General features: G+C 33.3%; 2 protein-coding genes across 4 annotated transcripts; one reads left to right on the forward strand and one right to left on the reverse strand.

Annotated features, from left to right (window-relative positions):
* The first annotated feature begins 4,700 nt into the window (after nt 1-4,700).
* LOC136202919 (uncharacterized) lies at nt 4,701-7,218 on the forward strand. Of its 2 annotated transcripts, XM_065993905.1 has the most exons (4): nt 4,701-4,937; nt 5,104-5,304; nt 6,530-6,576; nt 6,767-7,218. In XM_065993905.1, the coding sequence occupies exons 1-3, from the start codon at nt 4,827-4,829 to the stop codon at nt 6,563-6,565; spliced, it is 348 nt and encodes a 115-aa protein (XP_065849977.1). In that variant the 5' UTR covers nt 4,701-4,826; the 3' UTR covers nt 6,566-6,576; nt 6,767-7,218. The 2 variants fall into 2 exon arrangements, with proteins under 2 accessions (XP_065849977.1, XP_065849976.1); XM_065993904.1 differs by lacking the exon at nt 6,767-7,218 and having other exon boundaries at nt 6,530-6,716.
* Nucleotides 7,219-13,679: 6,461 nt separating this feature from the next.
* On the reverse strand, nt 13,680-17,936 carry LOC136202009 (protein CHLOROPLAST IMPORT APPARATUS 2). Of its 2 annotated transcripts, none has more exons than XM_065992426.1 (3): nt 16,584-17,936; nt 15,696-15,857; nt 13,680-14,096 (listed from the first exon to the last, which is right to left on the reverse strand). In XM_065992426.1, exons 1-3 carry the CDS (start codon nt 17,595-17,597, stop codon nt 14,064-14,066), a joined length of 1,209 nt encoding a protein of 402 aa, XP_065848498.1. In that variant the 5' UTR covers nt 17,598-17,936; the 3' UTR covers nt 13,680-14,063. The 2 variants fall into 2 exon arrangements, with proteins under 2 accessions (XP_065848498.1, XP_065848497.1); XM_065992425.1 differs by having other exon boundaries at nt 13,680-14,101; nt 16,584-17,935.
* Between the last annotated feature and the right edge of the window lie 3,103 nt (nt 17,937-21,039).

Genomic DNA, 21,039 nt, shown 5'->3' on the forward strand with positions numbered 1-21,039 from the left:
TTTAAAACCAAAATTGCTCATTACAATTGGCCTAAAGTTTTCCACTCCATCAGCTTCGGCAAATTTGGGAATAAGGGCCATAAGGTTAGAATTCAATCCAGGATAGACATAACCATTATCAAAGAAAGAACCTACTATATTACATACATCCTCTCTAATCACGTCCCAAAAGCCTTGGTAGAAATTGCTCCCAAAACCATCCGGGCCAGGAGCACTATCCAGATCCATTTTAAAAACCGTTCGACATATCTCCTCACTAGTAGGTTTGGTAGTTAGAAAGTTGTTCTCCTCCGCGGTTACCAGTGAAGGAATCACAGTACTCACAGAAGAAAGGTCAACCCGTTCGCTTGAGCTTGTAAAAAGAGCGGAAAAATACTCAATTACATTATCAGCAATTGTGTTTATATTCAATGTTGGCTGCCCATTAATCACTAAATTCTGAATCTCAGTCCTTGATTGTCTGACTCTTGTTGATCTATAAAATAAACATGTGTTCCTGTCTCCAGCTTTTAGCCATTTAATTCGACTCTTTTCCCTGTAAAGCATTTCCTGTCGTAATAGCTGAATATTCAGATCCTCCTTTGCTTGCATTTCAGCATTACAAAGTTTAGTTGAGCAACCCAATTCCTCAATCCGTCTTTGCACATCATTTAGCCAACCCTTAGCCAACCTGATGTTATTTTCAACCCGCCCAAATACAGCCCGATTCCATTCTCGTAAGATTGGCCGAAGCATCCTAAGTTTGTGACAGAAGAGCTGGGCGGGGGGAAGGGAAAGGTGAGACGCTGACCAATGTGATGAAATCACCTCTCTAAGAGAACCATGGGTTAACCACATAGAATGGAACCTAAATCTGGCCACACGCTGACCCCCAGATTGGCAATTTAAAATCACGGGAGAGTGGTCTGAACGGTATCTGGAAAGCGAAGTGCAAGTGACAGTATCCCAAGTGTCCATAAATCTGGCAGAAATTAAAGCCCTGTCTAGTCTACATTCAATGTGTGCCGATCCTTGCCTCCCATTCGTCCAAGTATAGAAATTCCCAAGAGAACCAATATCAAGTAATGCACAGTGATTAATGAAGTTCCTGAAATCCCGACAAGAGCTAGGAGATGGAGGAGAACCAGTCTTCTCATGAGAACCTGTTATTGCATTGAAATCCTAAAAAACGAGCCAATTTTCACTCACACTGTCCTTTAGATTACAGAGCTTCGACCACAGATACCGTCGATCAAAGGCAATATTATGGGCATAAACAAAAGAAAGATGATGAAACTTGCCCCTAGAGACGTACTTCATAGTCACCTGCTGATCAGAGGAGGAGAAAACAGAGACCACTGAGCAATCTCTAGCAATTACCCACAGTGAAAGCGTAGGCTTATTATTCCAGGCAGTAATAGACATTCCAATTGCACGCCAAAAGGTATCAGAAATAGAGTCATGATGAACAAGCAGCTCCGCAAGGCAGAGTATGTCAGGACGGTATGAAGATAGAGTAACTTCAAAGCACGCTATGTGCGGGCATTTGCAATGCCCCAACAATTCCAAAATAAAATAATCATTGGAAACACTATGGAGGCTTGCTAGGCCTTTTCGTACGAGTCCCCGATGAGATAATGGAACTTTTATTCTTTTTTGCACCGTAGTACAAGGATCCTTGTCCTGAACTTTCGATACCAGAGTCGAATCTGCAACTTTATCAGATGACTCCAAAGGCAGAACAAAAGGGCTCTGCGAGTTACCTGAAGAGGTGTGAACTTTCCATCCAAGATTCTCTAGATCCTGGTCGAGTTGAGGAGAATGAATTCCATGTTCTACATCATGTTCACCATTAGATGGACAATCCGCCCAGCGAGTTGAAGAATTAGCCATGTTGTGTAGAACTAGTTGCTTCCCTGAGTCATTCTGCTCTTCACAATTATCACTAGGAGGAAGGTTTTCCGCTTCAGTAGTTTGCACATTAGTAGGAGGTTTTACCGCTTTCGTTGTTTGCACTTTCTTTTGCCAAACACGATTAGTATTACTCTGCTTCGAATCTTAAACATGTTGTTTCCCTTCCCTTTGGATGAACTCTACTTTGGGTTGTTCCTCACAGTCAGGATTACGTCTACAACTTCCTGCATAATGACCAATAGAATGACAAATTGAACACAAGTCCGGGAGGCGTTCGTATTCCAAGAAGACCCACTGCATCAAAGATTTTGTATCCACACGCAGCTTATACTGAAGTTCCTTTGAAAGATCCATATCAATTAGGATTCTAGCATAATGCCCCATCTCTCCTTCAACCGTATTTCGATCAAAATGAAGTGGAATTCCTACAACACTTGCAATACTAGCCATTATATGTATATCCCAAAATTTCCAGGGAAGATTATAGAATCTTACCCAAACTTGAGCCGAGGAGGATTTATACGAGTCCGGATTGAAGCTCGGGGACCAAGGAATGAGTCTCATAAGCCTTGGCTTAAGGACGACTGCCCCTTGACTCCAAACTGTCTGTAAGGCTTCCGTCGTTGGAAGAAGAATGTGATAAAAAAACCTACCAAGTGAAATTAGCTTCCAATCCATACTAAGGCCCCAAAGCGAATTGAGTTTACCTTTAAGAGCTTGATGTTTCCAAGGGGATTCCCCTTTGGAGAGAGTAACGCGCCCAATTACAGAGTGTTTGCAAAAATCAAGCCGCTTATTGTAAATAGCATGTTGAATTTTAATTGCCCTAAATCCACCCTCATCGGAGATTTATCGTAATTCTTAACAAATATTAATAATTCATCAAGAAGGAAACGTTAGATCATGCTTGTCACTTAATTTCAATATCACTAATTTTCAGTTTAGTAACATTCAGTCCATTAATTTATCATTATTTATTATAATTAGATCTATTAGTATTTTTATAAAAATTTTATTTTAATTATTACGATTTTGAAAGATTATATTATAATTTCAGTTTTAGTAAAATTTAGTTCAGCAACATTCAATTCAGTTTATTTAATTTCAAAGCGTGGCTGTTAGCGATATTTTTGAAATATGCTAATTTCAACCTTGTCACGTGTGGTTAGGGTGCGGGAGTGCCAGAGAAATTATTTCTCAATTATTAAAATGGTTAAGTTTGTGAAATTGTGCACCAAAAACGTGAATTCTAATCGAAGCGATTGGCGATGGACGCAAGGATTGAAAAAGTCCCTCTTGGGTCTCTAGCGCCGTTATAAAAACTTTGCTAGATTAATTATTTTGATTTAAGCTAAGCGTATAAATTGAAGACGGGTAAAATAAAGAAATTAAAGGTGTGAAATTGACACGAGATTTGGTGAAAAAATTGGTACTTTATTGATTTGATCAAGGTTTGAATACATATGTTTAAAAAGTATGAAATTGAAAATGAATTACAATTGAAAGATTTCTATACTAAATATATAGACAATCAATTGAAATGGAAAAAACAAATCAATACCAGAAATTGAAATGCAATTAAAATAAAATTGAAATTCAACGACAAACTCGGAGCCACAATAGCTATCTCGGCTGGACGTTGAACTTTGATGTCGGCTTGAAATCCTCGGATGCACCACGGTCGGTTGGGCCCGTATGGTATACGATCTTGGCAATATCAAAACGTGTGGTAGGCAAATGGGGCAGATTTAACCATTGACTTCGGTGGGATCGATTGAGTGCTTAAGAACTCGGAATTGGACGAGTAAATAGGCTAAACTTAATTTCAGAAAGTGAGGAACAAACTTCTATAAAGGACCGAGGGCTAAAACGGACTCTAAATGGACGAAATTGGGAGTTGAAAATAACTAGTCGAATCTGGGAAATTCTGGAAACAGAATATCTACAAGGATTTGGGCTGTAAAGATTGGCTTGTAACTATATTTTCTGAGCACGGAATTGGGAAAATAAATATACTAGATTGAACCACAGGACGTCAGGAACAACTTTGTTGAAGGGATTGAAAGCAAAAAATGACTTTAAATGGACGAAATCGGACTTTGAAAATAATTGGACGAATCTGGAAAATTAATTTGAAAACGGAATTTTAGCTAAGGATTGAGCAAACTAAAGGCTTAGGAATGCTAGATTGAATTGAAAAACTTGGAAAGAAGCTATTGGAACTTGAATTAAAGCTAAAGGCAAGCTAAAAGAAGGAATTAAAGCTAAGAAAAATGAAGAACAAAAAGGAAGAACTCAAGAACTAAGAACTAAGAATAGAGAGCATTGGAATGAACCTTAGGAATGAGTTTTGGATGTGTTGAGTGTGTGAATTTTATGAGACTGAGAGGGTCTATTTGTTTTTTGGAAGGGCAATTAGTGTCACACCCAACTTCCCTTATATTTCTTTCTAATTTTGACCACTAACTTGCCACCTCACTAACTTTCTCAACCTCCACAAACCACCACTAACTTCCATGCCACATCACCCACTACTTTGTGGTTAGAGAGACTTTTAAGACTTAGACATAAATGTGGAGATAAACTAGGCTTTGTAGATTAGCTCGTGGTTGTGTTCGAGCTAGAGGTTAACATATTTTTTTATTATTATTATTTATTCTTCTTATTTTTTTATAAAAATGAAAACTATACCCTAAAATTAAATATAAACTTTCTATATACATGAAAATAAAATTTATTTATTTTGGACGAATGTATCACATGCCATAAATGTAAATTTAGCTCACTTTATGAGTGTAGGACGTATTTGAACGAAACTGATAAATCCCAGCTTCTGGCACTCCCAATACAGCAAACACAAAGCCGTTATCTCAAAACTCCAAAACCAAAGCCACCCATTAGTTCATCCATTCCGCAGCAGCAGCCGAAGACAAATGCCAACCTTAAATCTCTACACGAATATACCTGTAGATGCTGTTACTTCCTCTGATATTCTCAAAGATGCTACCAAATCTGTTGCTAAAATCATTGGCAAACCTGAATCCGTTGAGTCCTCCTTTTCTTTTCATACAATTCCATCAGATTTTTTATTCATTTCCGGTTTATTTTGATGGGTTTTTGTTGTTTCCCCTTTTATGAATATCATGTGTTTGATGAAATTACTCTGTGAACTGAGCCCATCATATTCATGTGTTTTTTTCAATCCTTCAGTATGTGATGATTTTGTTGAATGGTGGGGTGCCGATTGCCTTTGCTGGTACTGAAGAACCTGCTGCTTATGGAGAATTGATCTCAATTGGGGGTCTTAGTCCCAGCGTTAATGGAAAACTCAGTTCAACTATTGCTGAACTTCTTCAAACGAAACTCTCCATTGATAGCTCTCGCTTTTACATTAAATTTTATGATGTTGAGGTAAAATTTATTGTCTGTTCTTCTTTGATTGCTTAGTTTTTTCTTTCTTTCTCTTAATTTCTTTGACAAATATATAAGCAAGGAAAAATGTGGGTGCTCTTAGTAGCTGTTCTAAGAGATGTTTGTAGCATCAATTAAAGTTAAATTCCGAAGCAGATGAACATATTATCAATTAAAAAGTCACAATTTGCTGAACTATTCCATGTTGCAGAAGGTAGTAATTGGTTTTGCTTCTCAATTGCTATTCCAGCTTGGTAAATAGTTAAAAATCTAACTTTCCCCAATTTCAAAAGAATGAGAAGATATATCAATTCTTTTGAGTAAATTTTGTTTTAGAGCCAATTTGAAGATATATATATGGTTTTATCATGTAGCCCCCTTTTGTGCTTAATTTGAGAAAATGAAAGATAAAAGAGTGAATTGTTTCGGACTTTCTGCCTGTCTTCTTCGGTATAATGATCAGTGTTTTGTCAGTTATTTTTACATGAACTGTTTGCATACATGTAAATTTAGTGGTCATGGATGAAAAATGCCGTGCAAACACTAGAAATAGAAAAGGAATTCAAAAGTTGATCGAAAAATCCCGGTAAAATGCAACTTCGCTGGGACTAGCTGCTCTAGAAGACCTTGAATACCTTCACTCACTTCTCCTATGATGAGAAATATATATCATAGAAGAATAATGTATATTACTTAACATGCTAGTTACTTGAGATATTCCTAGGGAAGTTGTTTATGTAGGATCAAAATGGAAAAGATTATATGGATGATTTTTTCCATGTTCTGCTATTCCATCAAGAATTGCAGTAGGGAATTTGTATTGTCGATAAACATGGTCTTGCGGTATATGCCTGTGTGATAACGAGCATTATGTGTACATGTTTGAAAAACTTGCAGCTGTGAAGTTGTGAATTAGTTCTATCCTTATGAGTCCAATGGTTGTAGCCACATGGAGTGATAGGACCTAAACATTTGCTAATCAAAATGAATTGCGTTTGTATATATGAACGGAGGAATAGAATAGCTTTCTACTTACTGTAAATAGGTAAATAAAGCTATATCTGCATTTCAAGTGATTTCATTAATCTTTTATCTTGTAAATGATGAACCAGAAGCACCGATATTATATCCTATTATTGCTGCTGAGTAAAAGAATGAAATTTCTAGTTCTGTTAGTTTTCAGAGCAGTTGTGTTGATTCTTTTTGTTTTCTTTTTTTTGTACAGAGATCCTTTTTTGGTTTTAATGGCTCAACTTTCTGATCAGCTTCAAGGTAATATTATCCCCATAGAAATTGCCTATTGACTTCTGAGGCAGCTGTACTAATTTTCTGCCTTGAGCTAGTTTGTGTTCTTTTTAAGTTAAATTGTATCATTGAATTCTGATGTACTATTATTCATGTTTGTTGTATGATGTTGAGGCATTTACTTCTCGACTTCGTACACTTTAACGCATCCCCATAGGTACTGCGAATTCCGCCCATGTCAAAAATGAGTTGATGGTTATTGGTAAGAAAATATTCACTATCCTATATTCATATCAAATGGAGAAACAGATGGCTAAGAATCTAAGATAAGAGTAAGTGAGTGCCTTTCCAGTAAAAGTTTCAAGTGAAACAGAGGGGCAATAATGGCTCTTTCAATCATTGTACTTTCATGCATTTGTACATTGTCTCATAAGAGAGGTAATAATTCAGAAGAATATATGAATTGCAGTTTCAATAACTTTCTGATTTGAATTAGTTTTGTTATGTGCTATTATTATCCCTTTCTAAACTCCTTCGAGAAGCTATCTCTGCTAATTTATAATTGTAGATTTGATTATGATTTGTAGGATTAAAGGTCACTTTAGTCCCTAAACTTAGTTTGTCGAATTAATTTAGCCCAAAATAAATGTAGTCATAGAATTTTTTTTTTTTTTTTACTATGTAGTTTGGCTTCTTTTTTCTGTCCAATTAGTATAAAAGTAACACATCCATATATTTTGTTTTTTTTTTTTTTTTTTGAAGAGGCACATCAATATATGATTGATGACTTCTTTTTACATATATCAATTTATGGTATAACTAAAATTCATTTTGGACCAAATTCGCTTTAGTTGAGGGGTAAAATTACCCTTCATCATTTGTATGTAATAATTATTTGAACTTTTTGAATTTTGGTATTGTTTGACGAGGAGAAAGAAAATAATTATTTAGAGAAAATACTTCAAAAATTGTGATTTGGAAAATAAAGAACGGTAGTTTCATTGAAAATGTGATTTTATAACTCTTAAGTTTTGGACTTCTTCAAGGAAGTGATCATTTTGATTTGACTAACAGTAAAAAAAAAGGATTTATATGTAAATAAAAGATAAAGTTTAATGTTTTTTATATTCGATTTTGAAGTTTAGAAATCATAAAGAAAAAATGTCAAAAAAAAACCATGTGTTCTTTTTTTTTTTTTTTTTTTTTTGTCAAAATGGTATTTGTAAAAAAATTTTGTCCAAACGGGGATTAAGGTTTTCGTTTTGCTAAAAAAACAAAAATTGTTTAGTTTGACATTATAAAAATGATCGTTAACGACTAAAATTTAGAATTAAAGGCGTTTAGTACCATATTTACTATAAAACCAAATTTTTTATTTTCCAAAATCATCATTTTCAGATTTTCTCTCTCTAAACATCTAAATTTCTCTCTATTCACCAAATAAGATCTAAATGACATCAAAAAATGACATCAAAATTAAAAGGTCGAAGAATTAAAATTGCTTAAAATAACATTAAGTCTTTAAATTTTTCAATTTTGAGGTTGTCAATGCTCATTTTAATTTTGAGGTCACTGTTTTTGGTCAAGCAAAAAAAATCAGTCATCTCCTAGTCGCAAACGAAATCTTCAATCTCCATTTGGACAAAAAAAAAAATTTATAGATATAGTTTGAGTTTTAGATTGAGTTGAATTTCGGCTCTAACATGTCCATGTATACACGGTTCCGATCGCATATCGGATGTGAGTCCGCATATACATGGACCAAATTCATCTCATGGGGAACGTAAATGGGAGCGCGTATACCTAGTCACGTGCACGATCAGGATTGCGTATACGCGGTCTTGATCGTGCCATGAGGCAAGACGATGGGACCGTGTATATGTGGTCCCTTATGCAACCAGGACCGCGTAAAAGCAGTCTTGATTCGTACCACATGACACGAACACAGGATCACATATATGTGGTCCTATAGACAACCGAAAGTGCGTATGCGCACTCCTCAAGACAAAAAATAAAACGGAATTTTATACCCGTAGAACTTTCGAGATGCATAGCTCTCAAACCGGACATCCAATTTGATCCCGACCAGTTCGATGGAATCTGTGATGGGACGCTCTACTAAACTCTAAAATTGATTAGTGTATTGGTCGAAACTCGATCTCATCCCAAACTTCTCTAGATCGTAAGTTGCTCATTACAAATTCGAATCTAGCCTAGTCGGATGTGTTGGAATGTTAATCCCGAGTTCTCCTCATCTTATAGATTATTGGGACCTAACTGACCTTCAATTAAGTAATTCATGTTTGATTTCGACTATGATTGACTGATTCGTGGACTTCTAGGATTTCTAGGATTTTTTCTCCAAACTTTATCACGGTTCTCTGTAGTTATAGTTTTCATCATTAGGACATCGGTTCGAGTATCTACACCCGTCCATCTAATATATTGATATTAAAAAATAAATTAATTTTTTTTCCAATTAAGTATATAAGCCTTTAATTGATGCTATGTCAATTTCCCTGAAGTTTTCTTCGATGATCTCTGCTATAGAGTTTTACATACATTTCTTCAGTTGAAATTGGCTGGACAAAAGTTTTATTTTTGGATTTGTCTTAGAGAACAAATTTCCACGTGATTTTTTTAACTTTCTACTTTGAAAATTATTAATTTAAAATTATCATGTTAATTAATTAATTAGAAACATAATTATTATTAATTTCTTATTCTTAATTTCCTATCTTTTATCTACTTCTATTACTAATATATACATGTAATTAATAAAATACTTATATGTGTTGGCCCAAAATAAATAAATTTTATTTTCATGTATATAGAAAGTTTATATTTGATTTTAGGGTATAGTTTCCATTTTTCTAGAAAAAAATAAAATAAATATATATATGTAAACTCACCTCCAGCCAATGAGGGCGTCAATCAAACACGCGGGGCGTGTATTCCTATACGCGGGCCGTATACCACACATCCGGAGAAGTTCCACTTCAGAGGCTCAAGTACGCGGGGCGTAAAGCTAGACATGTCACGCGTAAAGCGCATCAACAAGGCATTCCAAGTTCAGGAGCACAAACACGCGGGTCGTCCTTCTCTTACGCAGCGTGTACTTTCCTACGCGGGACGTAACACCAGAGGCGCCACGCGCAGATACCATCAACGAAACGCACAAGCTTCAGGACCTCTAATACGCAGGGCGTAACCAAGGATACGCGGGGCGTATCGTCTCTTCCGGCAACAGTTGGAAGCAGTCAATGGAAGTTGATGGTAGTTAGTGGAAGTTGAGGTAGTGGGGTGATGTGGCATGGAGGTAGTTGAGTTAGTTGGTGAATAATTACCAAAATGCCACTTAATAATTACCAAAATGCCACTCCAAAATACTATAAATAGACCCCCTCCCCTTCATAAAAAATGACTCAACTCAACACAACACAAAACCCCTCTCTAAAGGGCCCTTTCAATGCTCTCTAGTTCTTAGTTTCAAGTTCTTAGTTCTTCAAGTTCTTAGTTCCTCTTTTCATTTTTCAGCTCTCTTTCTAGCTCTTTTAGTGTGCTTTAGCCTTAATTCAAGCCTCTTTTCAAGTTTTCTAATTCAATTTAGCATTCCAAGCTTTTAATTTGCTCAATTCCTAGCTAAAACTCTGTTTTCAAATTAATTTTCCAGATTCGTCCAACTACTTTCAAAGCCCGATTTCGTCCGTTTAAAGTCATTTTTTGCTTTCAATCTCTTCAACAAAGTTGTTACTGACGTTCTGAATTTCAATCTAGTGTATTTATTTGCCCAATTCCGCGCCCAGAAACCGTAGTTACAAGCCGATCTTTACAGCCCAAATTCTTTTAGATATTCTGTTTCCAGAATTTTCCAGATTCGTCCAGTTATTTCCAACTCCCAATTTCGTCTATTTAAAGTCCGTTTTAGCCTTCGATCCCTTATAGAAGTTTGTTCCTGACATTCCGAAGTTAAATTTAGCCTATTTACTCGTCCAATTCCGTGTTCTTAAACGCCCAAAAGAGCCTCCCGAAGTTGAGAGTTAAATCTGCCCCATTTGTCTACCAACGTTTTGCCATTGCCAAGATCATATACCGTACGGGCCCGACCGGTTGCAGCTCTCCAAGGACCTCACGCCGACACCAAAATTCAACATCAATCCGAGATAGCTATTGTGGCTCCGAGTTTGTTGTTGAATTCCAATTTTATTTTAATTGCATTTCAATTCCTTGTATTTGATTTGTTCTTCCCGTTCAATTGAATTAACTATATGTTTAGTATAGAAGTTCTTCAATTGTAATTCATTTTTCAATTTCATGCTTACCTCAAACACATGTATTCAAACCTTGATTTACATCAATAAAATACCGATTTTTCACCAAATCTCGTGTCAATTTCGCACCTTCAATTTCTTTACTTTTTCCGTCTTTAATCTATACGCTTAGCTTAAATGAAAATAATTTATCTCGCAAAGTTTCTATAACGGCGCGAGAGACCCAAGAGGGACTTTTTCAATCCTTGCGTCCCTCGCCAATCGCTTCGATTAGATTTCAAGTTTTGGAGCGCAAATTCCATAAACTTAACCATTTCAATTGAGAAGTAATCTTCTCTGGCACGCCCGCACCCTAACCACACGTGACAATAGGGGTGTTCAAACTTGGGTTGGGTGGGTTATAGTATAATTTTAACTCAACCCATGTAAGGAATTTTTTTTTAAGATGGGTTGGGTTATAGTGAGTTATGATGGGTTGTTTGAATTTTTTAAGTGGGTTAGATGGGTTGGGTTATAGTGGGTTGGATGGGTTATTATATATTTATCATGAATTGTATATAACAATTCAACTCTATATTTTTTATTGAGTTGATTTTTTTTTATAAGCTGCTGAGTTATTTTTTAATTAGGCCAACATTTAGGGGTGTGCATCGGTGTAAAACCGAACCGAACCGAAAAAACCGAATACCGAAATGATCAAAATAATTGACACCGATATCGAACCGAATAATAGATAAAACCGAAATAGAACCGAACCAAAATATTCGGTTCGGTTCGGTTTAAACCGAACAAACTGAATTAAGTTAAAAAAAACAAAAAAAAACTACTACATTTTCTCATTAAATTTATCTCAACAACAAATAAAATGATTACATAAAAAAAATCATCTATCATGTAGAGAAATAAATATGAGAAGCAGAAGGTAGCAAACTCAGCATAGTATACCAGATTGTGAATGTTTTCTAATGTGTTGAACCTTTAAATGACAAATAACTGAGGATAGTGACCAATTCAAACGCAGTAACAAAAACATTGACATTGAAATCTAATTTGATAACCTAACAATATATGATATATGAATGTAAAATATGTGTAATTCGATACGGTTCGGTTTTTTTATATTTTTTTGTCAAACCGAACCGAACCAAATACTGAAATATATTTAAAATTAAAACCGATACCGAACCGAAATGTCAAAAAAACCAAACCGAAAAACCGAATTCATACGGTTCGGTTCGGTATGTGGTTTAAACCGAACCGATGCACACCCCTACCAACATTGTTTTTTTATCCATTTAAAATTTTAAACATATTTTTTTTAGTGGAGTACATGAATCGCCAGAATCGGTGTACTCGCTCGATTCACTATCGATTTGGTAGGGGTGTTCAACGGTAGGTTCGGTCTGAAAACCGAACCAAACCGAAATATTATAAAAAAACTTAGAAAACTATTAATCATCTTGTTATAATTCTCAATCTATTTAGAATTTATTTTGGTCGGTTCGGTTATTTCGGTGATTTTATCATAAATACCGAACCGACCGAAATTACCGAAATATTATATATATTAGAACCGAAACCAAATCAAATAGACCGAAAAACCGAATTTCATCGGTTCGGTCGGTTATTTCGGTCCAGTTCGATTTTTGAACACCCTACGATTTGGGCGTCATATCCGATTCAAGTACGTATTTTTTCCTTTTTAGATTTTTTTTTGTTTTCTCAATTGTCTGGTTTTACAATTTTTATTTTTTTAATTTAAAAAATATCATATTATTAATAACCATATTTTTTTAAAATTTAAATGAGACAAATAAAAGATAAAGTGAGAATATGAAGAATTATATGGATTGAGTGGGTTAGACGGGTTATTAAGATGGGTTATGATAAACCATCAAATATAAGTTTTATAACCCATTCAACCCATCTAACCCATTGTAACCCACTTAACCTATCTTACATGGGTTGGATGGGTTCAAATTTGGTGGGTTATAATAACCCAACCAATTTTGAACACCCCTACGTGACAAGGTTGAAATTAGCATATTTCGAATTAGGCTGTTCTCAATGAATACAGGAACAAATAAATAAATGAAAGAATTAGCGTAGAAACGAGTGTTTCGTGCCAATACATGAACCACATCATTTGCTAACATTGAAACAAAAATTACCGAAAACCTATGGTGATTACTAAGGAGGGATTTAATCTCATTAATTACTATGTCAAATTCAATAATATCTGACCTTTGTGATAAGATACAATCAACTACTAACTTGGCATCGATTTCAAAAATGATATTCCTAGGAAATATATCCCCTTGCCCACTCTATGCTTGATTTGAGTGCTAAAGCTTCTGCGAGTGGCTTGGATCGGGCCAAACATCAAATATGAATGTCAAAATCGGGCCGGGTTAGGCTCACTTGAGTTTCTAAAGACAAATGTCAAATCCAATCTATTGTATGTGCGGGCTTGGACAGGACGGGGTCGAACATCAAATATGAATATCTATACCCAATCCATGAAGGATGGGCTTAGACGAGCCAGTTGATTTATGAACATGTCTAATACACAATACAAAAAAATGGGCCTTTAACAATAGTTTTTTAGTGACACTTTACAAAATTGCCCATGGGCTTTCAACTAAAAAGCCCAAGGTTTATAAATACACAAATCAGGACACCACACAACAGAATATTAACATGCTTTCCTTTCCCATTTCCCCTTTCTCTTATTTTTCGATCGTCCATGAAATATATATATATATATTGGTTCCTTTAAATTTGGCTTAAAAAAATCGGTTGGCCTTTTAAATTTTGAAAAAGCTCGTTAGTGAATAATGATTCCGAACTTACTTAAAGTAACCTATGGAACTCCTTAAGTAATGATGTCATTTCAAATAACATGAAAGAAGCTAAGTCTCAGTCCATTTTTAAACAAAGTTTTAGGATTCCTAATATATCAATGTCTAAAAATGATGATGAGACTCATGGAACAAAATGAAGAAGAGTGCCAAAAAGGGAAAAGAAAATTATTCCAAAGAGTGAAAAAAAGAAAGAGAAACAAATAAGGAAAAATTAAGTAAAAACTTATATGTTTCTCTTCTTAACTATGGTCTCCAACTCCTCATATGCCAAAAATCACCAATCAAACAACAATTAATGTCCAAAAAAAAGAAACTTCTCAACTCTTGGGGAAAAAAGAGAGGGAAAACCCCCCTTCTTTATTCTTCTTCTCTTCTATGACTACTTGCACTTGAGTGTGGCCTTCTCACAAATCTACCCTGTTTCAAACAATATCTAAATGAGTATAATTTTATAAATATTCAAGGTAAAATTAATTTGATTCAATAAGTAATTTTTTATGAATTTATTAATAAAATTCCTTCAAATAAACAAAATAAAAATTAGAACAAAAACAATGAGAGTACTCTAAAAATAATATATTTTAGGGCAAAATGGATATATAGTCATTAAAGTTGATTTCTTTTTATTAAATCATCTAATTTTATGTTTAATTCTAATAAAATTGTTATGTTAATTTGTCTATAAAAACTCACTGAAATATTAATGACAAAAAAAACCTACTAAACCTTATGTTATACATGATTGATTTGTATAATTGATATATTCTTTCCGTTCTATTATATAAATCGTTTTAGAAAATGAGTTTTTTTCAAAATATAAGTCGTTCTTTTTTTTTTAAGATTAGCTTTTCAGTCCAAATATTGAATTTTGTCTTGATTTTCAATGTAGTCATATGTTTTTCAATAATTGATTCTTAGTAATTTGAGGAATAATTAGTACATATCATCTCTAATAATATTCATCATATTTACTCCTTATTTATTATTTTATTATTAAAATTATTAAATGTTATTATATTTACCAATAGTTAGAGAAGAGAATATTCAATAATAAATTATTAATAAAAAATAAAATAAAAAGAAACTAAGAGCTCCTTAATACTTCATCTTTCCATAATATTTGTGTTTCTAGAGATTTTTTTTTGTTCCATAATATGTGACGTTTTGATTCAATCCATACATATTAATTGACTTTTATCAAATATACCTTTATTGAAGTTGTCTTTTTATTTTAAAAATAAATAAAAATTAATTAATAGATATAATTAATACAATAATAATAAAGTCTATTTAGTTAAAATTAACTACATTTCTGGGGGATCTTGTCTGGCATTAAACTCGCCATTCGCATGGGTGTTAAAAGACTTTCGGTGGAGTCTGACAATTTGGAGGATATCAACAGGATTTCGGATAGACAGGCTGTTTGTCTTAAGAGTCAGAATCTCATTAAAGCCATCTTGAGGCTTCGTCCTGCCTTCGATTCTCTTACCTTCTCCCATATTTATAGGGAGCAAAACCGCGTGGCGGATCGCTTGGCAGCTGCTGGGCATGGGGGATGTTAGGTGTTTCTACCCTTTCCGTTCCTCCTTTTTTTCTTGAGGATAGAATTGGGGTCAATCTTCCTAAACTGATCCCGAGTTAGGTTTTTGTTTGTTTTTTTTTTTTCTTCCCTTCTTACCAAAAAAAAACTACATTTCTTAATTCTCATATTTTAACCATAAATGATACTAAATATTATAGATCAGAGAGAATAATAAAAGTTGTAGAGTTAGTATTTAATTTCTTCTCAAATTTAGAGATCAACTAGAAAAAGTTTTTAGAGATTTTTTTTTTAAATATCTTTATCCGATGTGGATTAAGTGGCTACAAGTGAGTCTTTAATGCCATGTCAGTATTTAGATAAGTTTTAGTGCACAAATTAAATAGATTTAGGATTTTTAAAGAAGCGGATAAATAGAAGAAGGGAAAATAATTAATAAAATAAAATTGTAATAAGGAGAGAATACAGTACCTTCATTCTGGGCCGTTGATCAGCATTGACTTTACGAACTTCATATCTGATCTTCTTGGAGAATAGGCGAGTACGTCTCTTTTCTTTGTAGCGTAACACGCTAGCTTCTCGTACACCTCCATTTTCTGTGAACAATAATAAGTCTATCTGCGCCAACCTAGCCTGCGAAACGCAATCACCATATTAATCATCAAACTTTGTCATTTCATCAATCACATCCTAATTATTCCCTTATTTATTACTTTCTCTCATTCCCGGAACTGTATTTTTATTTTTTCACATATCAATACAAAAAGAACCTTAATAAAATATAAAACAAATATTTTTTTTAGGTGACAGGGTCCCCATTTAAACAATAAAAACTGAAAAGAAAATCAGAGTATAAAATAAAAATAATAAAAAATGAACTTTTTCAACACATTTTTTTAGGTGCCCCAAAAGGAAACTTTTCTTTTATATCTAATTTTATGAATTAGACAAAACCAATTTAATCCAAATTGAATATTTAGTATCAAGTTTTTAATTAGTAATTTTTTTTATAAATTAATCTAAATTTTAGGTGTTAAAACTAATTATTTTGGGGATAATCTATCAAAATTTACTAATATAAGGATTGAATTAATACTTAAAATTTAATTTGGCCTAAATTAATCTAAGCTTCCAATCATTTTGACCCTTAATTCCTAATTTTATTATTCCCTCTTAAACTCAATTCGAACACGGCCATTCTTTTATAATTTTGGTGGGCATTTTAAGGACGAAATTGAAAAAAACAAAAACAGATTATTTATTTTTGAAAAAGTACAAAGAGGCGCGTAACAGCACGCGCCAAGGACCCATTTCCCAGATTTGCACAAGTCATTTCCGGGTTGAAGATAAGAAACATACGGAGACATCATTCGCGGATTCGGATCCTGAAGATTCATCGGAGAACGGCGACCCGCGGTCCGACCAAGCGTTCAAAACGCTGTCGTAGTTTAATTTCAGCATCAATCCGGCGGCACTCGATTCCGGTACCGAATTCTCCAAATTCTTAATTTCTGCAGATGCCGCGGCCGGTTTCTCCACCTTGGTTTTCTTTTTGTCGCCGGAATTGGGCTTGGCCACCGGCTTTAGCTTTAGCTTAGGCTTCGGTTTAGAATCAAAATCGGGAACTTTATTGCTTAATCTCGGAGATATTTGAAGCATATCAACAATCGGAAAACACCACCAATTCGCTTCATCTCCTTGCCGGAATGCTCTCACTCCTTTTCTCATACTAATTCCATTCCCAAATCCTTGGAATCTCCCATTAAATTGGAACCCTTTATTCGTCAATTCATCGGAATTCTCATTGCTGACACTTAAATTCCCCATTATACTATCAATCCCCTCTTGAATTTCCTCATCCAAAATCGATTCCGCATCAAAATCCTCCTCATACCGACCCAATTCCGACGAATTCCCAACGGAATTAGAATCCCCCTTGTCAGAGGAATTCATAAAATTAGAAACTTTTACCTCATTTGAGAAACTGGGTTTCTCAGATTCGAGTGTTTGGACTTGCTGGTGGAGTAGAAAGCCGGAATTTTCATCGAAACCCCGGAAAGGCCAGAGTAATTCCGACGAGGATTCATCGAGAAGGTGATGAGGTTTAGTGAATTTGCAAGGATGGGAAAGATTTTTGGAGGAGAAAATGTTGGGATAAGCAGTAGAGAGAAGAGCAGCAGCTTCATTGTACGTCTGATTTGGGCGTTTTCGAGGAGTCCGAGGTTTTCTAGTGGAGAGAGCTCTTGGGGAATTACTAGATTCAGATAGAGAAGAAGAAGTGTTTGAAGTTCTAGTAGAAGTAGTAGTAGTAGATGGGGATTTTACTATATCTAAATCGAACCCATATGAATGTCTTAAACAAGGAGAAGACATTCTTATTCTTACTTGGAATATATATCTATCTATCTCAATTGAGCTAAAATTGGAGACCAGGGGAAGAAATTTTGAGAAACCCAATTCGAAAAAGAGTTAAAGTTTGCTTCTTTTTAGTGAGAAATGGAAAAGCCCTAAAGCCATTTTAAGGAAGAAACAAAGGAGAGTTGGTATTCCGAGGTTTAAGAAAAACCCTAGATAAAACCCAGAAATTAATAAGCTAAAAGGAGAAACAGAAAGTTACCCGATAAGGAAATGAAATGAAAGATATTTTCATGCGCACAGGCACAGAGTTTAAATTTGAGAAAGACGAAAGAAAAACTAAAAAAAGAACCGTTGAAGGAGGGAATGTATGGCAGACATAAATACACACTAACATCAGTGGTTTTCAGACTGACGACTAAAATTACACCCACTGCCCTTTCAGACTAAGTACTAAAATTACACACAAATGATCCATTGCGGTGAAGTAAGACGGACCCGTTTGTTTTACGTACTGTTACTGTTTGTTGTTACGGTTTACTATGAGAAAAAGCTGCACAGATATTCCTGTTATTGTAAAAGATTTCATGTGTAAAAGACAAACAGGAAATCACTAATCAAACACTTATAACTCTTCATTTTGAAGTGAAAGCACAGATACGAGTATAAAAATTAGCAATCAAACACCCCTATTACTCTTATGTCATAATATTTTAAACAATTTTAATTTTTAAATTTTTGATTGGAAATAAAAAGGCAGCGGTTTCTCTAAAACGTGATAGTTAACAATTTTAATTATTGATTTTTTTACTTTAAGATCCCCATCAATTATTTTGACTAAATCAAGATAAAAATGGTCATTCTGTTAATTAATAAAGTGCAAAACTCATGAATCGTAATTAGAAGTAAACATCAGTTCGGTTCGGATAGTAACATGTCGAAATGTTTTTAAAACTAAAACTGAACCGAATATAACCGAACTGAATTTTATCGGTTCCGTTCAGTTACTAACCTAACCTAGTATATTAGAAATAAATATATTAAATAACAAATTAAAATCATAAAAATATAGAATAAATATTACTATATGTATATAAATATTTTTTGTGTTATATATAATTCAGTTCGATTTTTTATTACACTTTTTTTTAGAATAACCAGATTTTCTCATTTTAAAATCAAACCGAACCAATAAACTAAAATATAATTTTGGTTCAATTATCGGATTAATGATTAATTTTGCTCACTCCTAATCATAATGTTAGATTTTAAAGTTAATTGCTATAATAAAAAATAAGATTTTTTTTTTTTTGAAACCATAATAAAAATAAGATTAATGAGTATAATTTACCTTAAATTTAACTAGAGTAACCAAATCTTGAATATGTTTCAAAAAGTTCGCTAACTCTGTTGATTAATCAAACATGAAAATTTATAACGTGATAATTATAAGTATAACATATCTATCAATAATACTATGACAGCAAAAAAATTACATTTATATTAAATTAATTTAACTTCTTAAAATGATACTATAGCAATAAAAAAAATATAGATTTTTTTTTGTTTATCACGTGACACATAAGTGATAATTAAAGTAGGATTTTTTTGAATGTAGGTGCTGTATCATTATTTGGGTAACTTTTTTGACAAAATAATTTTATTAAAATAAAAGAAAAGTTTAGTGACTACTAGAGGAATTTAACCGAGGGAGAGTGTGAAAAAAAGAAAGGATGAGACGAGATGAGACGAGAACAGAGGACAAGACAAAGCTTGTTTTGGTGTGGGGTCCAGCTATGAGTGGGTACCACATCTTGAGTTTGTTCTTTCTCTCTCTAATTTTGGATCTTCAATTATTTTCTTCTGCTCATTTACTTGTTTGTCCCTCTTTTTCTTTTATTATTTTATCAAAGTCCTTATTTTTACTATTTCTTTAATCCTTTTGTGTTTTAATAATAAGGTGAACTATTTAATTTCTTAATCTTTTGTTTTCTTCTTTTATTTTACTAACCTAGAAGAAGTCGGCATAAATTGCCCTCCAAGTTTCTTGGAACCTATTTACAACCTCAATGCTAATTAAAGAATTAAGATCTATTTGTTTTTTCTGTTACATGGGTGTTTGGTTGCTCATTTTCGTGCTCATGTTTGCCTTTTTACTTCAAAGGGAAGAGTTTTAAGTTTTTTTGTTAGTGACCTCCCGTTTGCCTTTTATATCTGAAAAGCCGCATTAAATGTTTGGTTAGTTACCTCTTTTTTGCCTTTTACACCTGAAAAGCAGCATTTTACAAAAGCAGAGAATCTCTGCTTTTTGAAAAAAAAATAGCTTTTTCCAACAGCAAACAGCAAACAACAAGTAAAATAAACGGGCCCACGGTTTGTTGTTAAAAAACCGATTTTGTAAGAAGCAAAGATTTCCAACTTTTGTAAAAACAAATTTTCAGGTATAAAAAATAAACATAAGATCTCTAATCAAACACTAAAAATTCTCTATTCTAAAATGAAAAGACAATCAAGATAAGAAAAATGAGTAACAAAATATCCCCTTAATAATTTTAATTTAAAACGTATAGTGTAAGTAGAATTTAATTACGAGAAAGAATTTTTAAATTTAATTTCCACTAAATACATTCGTATAAAGAAGTAAAAAAATCTTAATATATATAATCATGAGTGGGTGGAGTTATTAATTCATTAGAGATTGATTATTATCAACACTAATAATGATTTATTAGGAGAAAAGGGTCAACACAAGATCTTATTAAAGATGTTAAACAATTAATGAATTTCCAAATGATGATGGGGTTTTGAAGCTAAAATTAAGTTCACCATAATGACAATGCATTATTATCACACTTTCATCAATAACAATAATAATTTAAAAAGTACTTGGGAGTGTGCATATTATTTTAACATAGAAACAACTATAATGTTTTTATCATTTCTAAAAGATAAAAATATCTTGAGACCCCTAATTATTTCAATTTTAGTGTATTACGTTTCTCATCTTTTATTCAATAAATAAGATATTTTTTTATCATATTAAACTTATATTTGTCAAATTAATTAGTTATGAACATCTAGTTCCTTTAAAAAACGTTGTCCGAAATTATATTTTTTAGAATTTAAATTAATAATTTTTGTACACTTTATCTATATTCACATCACGCATATGAAAATGTTTCCAAACTATTCAATTGCAAAGGAAATGAATAATAATGTGTTAACGAAATTTTAAATTAAAAACTATCTTTTATATGGTCAAGAAAGGTGTAATATGATTATTAAAAAAGAAAGAAAGTGTAATATGATTAAAAAAATCAATACATGTTGATATGAAAAATCAAATACTTAGAATCTGTTTGTTTCACATGTTATTATTTGTTGCTGTTAGTTGTTTGCTGTTACTGATAGGTAACAGATATCAGCTAATTTTTCCATTAAAAGTAGATGTTTCGAACTT

The sequence above is a fragment of the Euphorbia lathyris genome, chromosome 8, assembly GCF_963576675.1.
Source record: "Euphorbia lathyris chromosome 8, ddEupLath1.1, whole genome shotgun sequence".
NCBI lineage: Eukaryota > Viridiplantae > Streptophyta > Magnoliopsida > Malpighiales > Euphorbiaceae > Euphorbia > Euphorbia lathyris.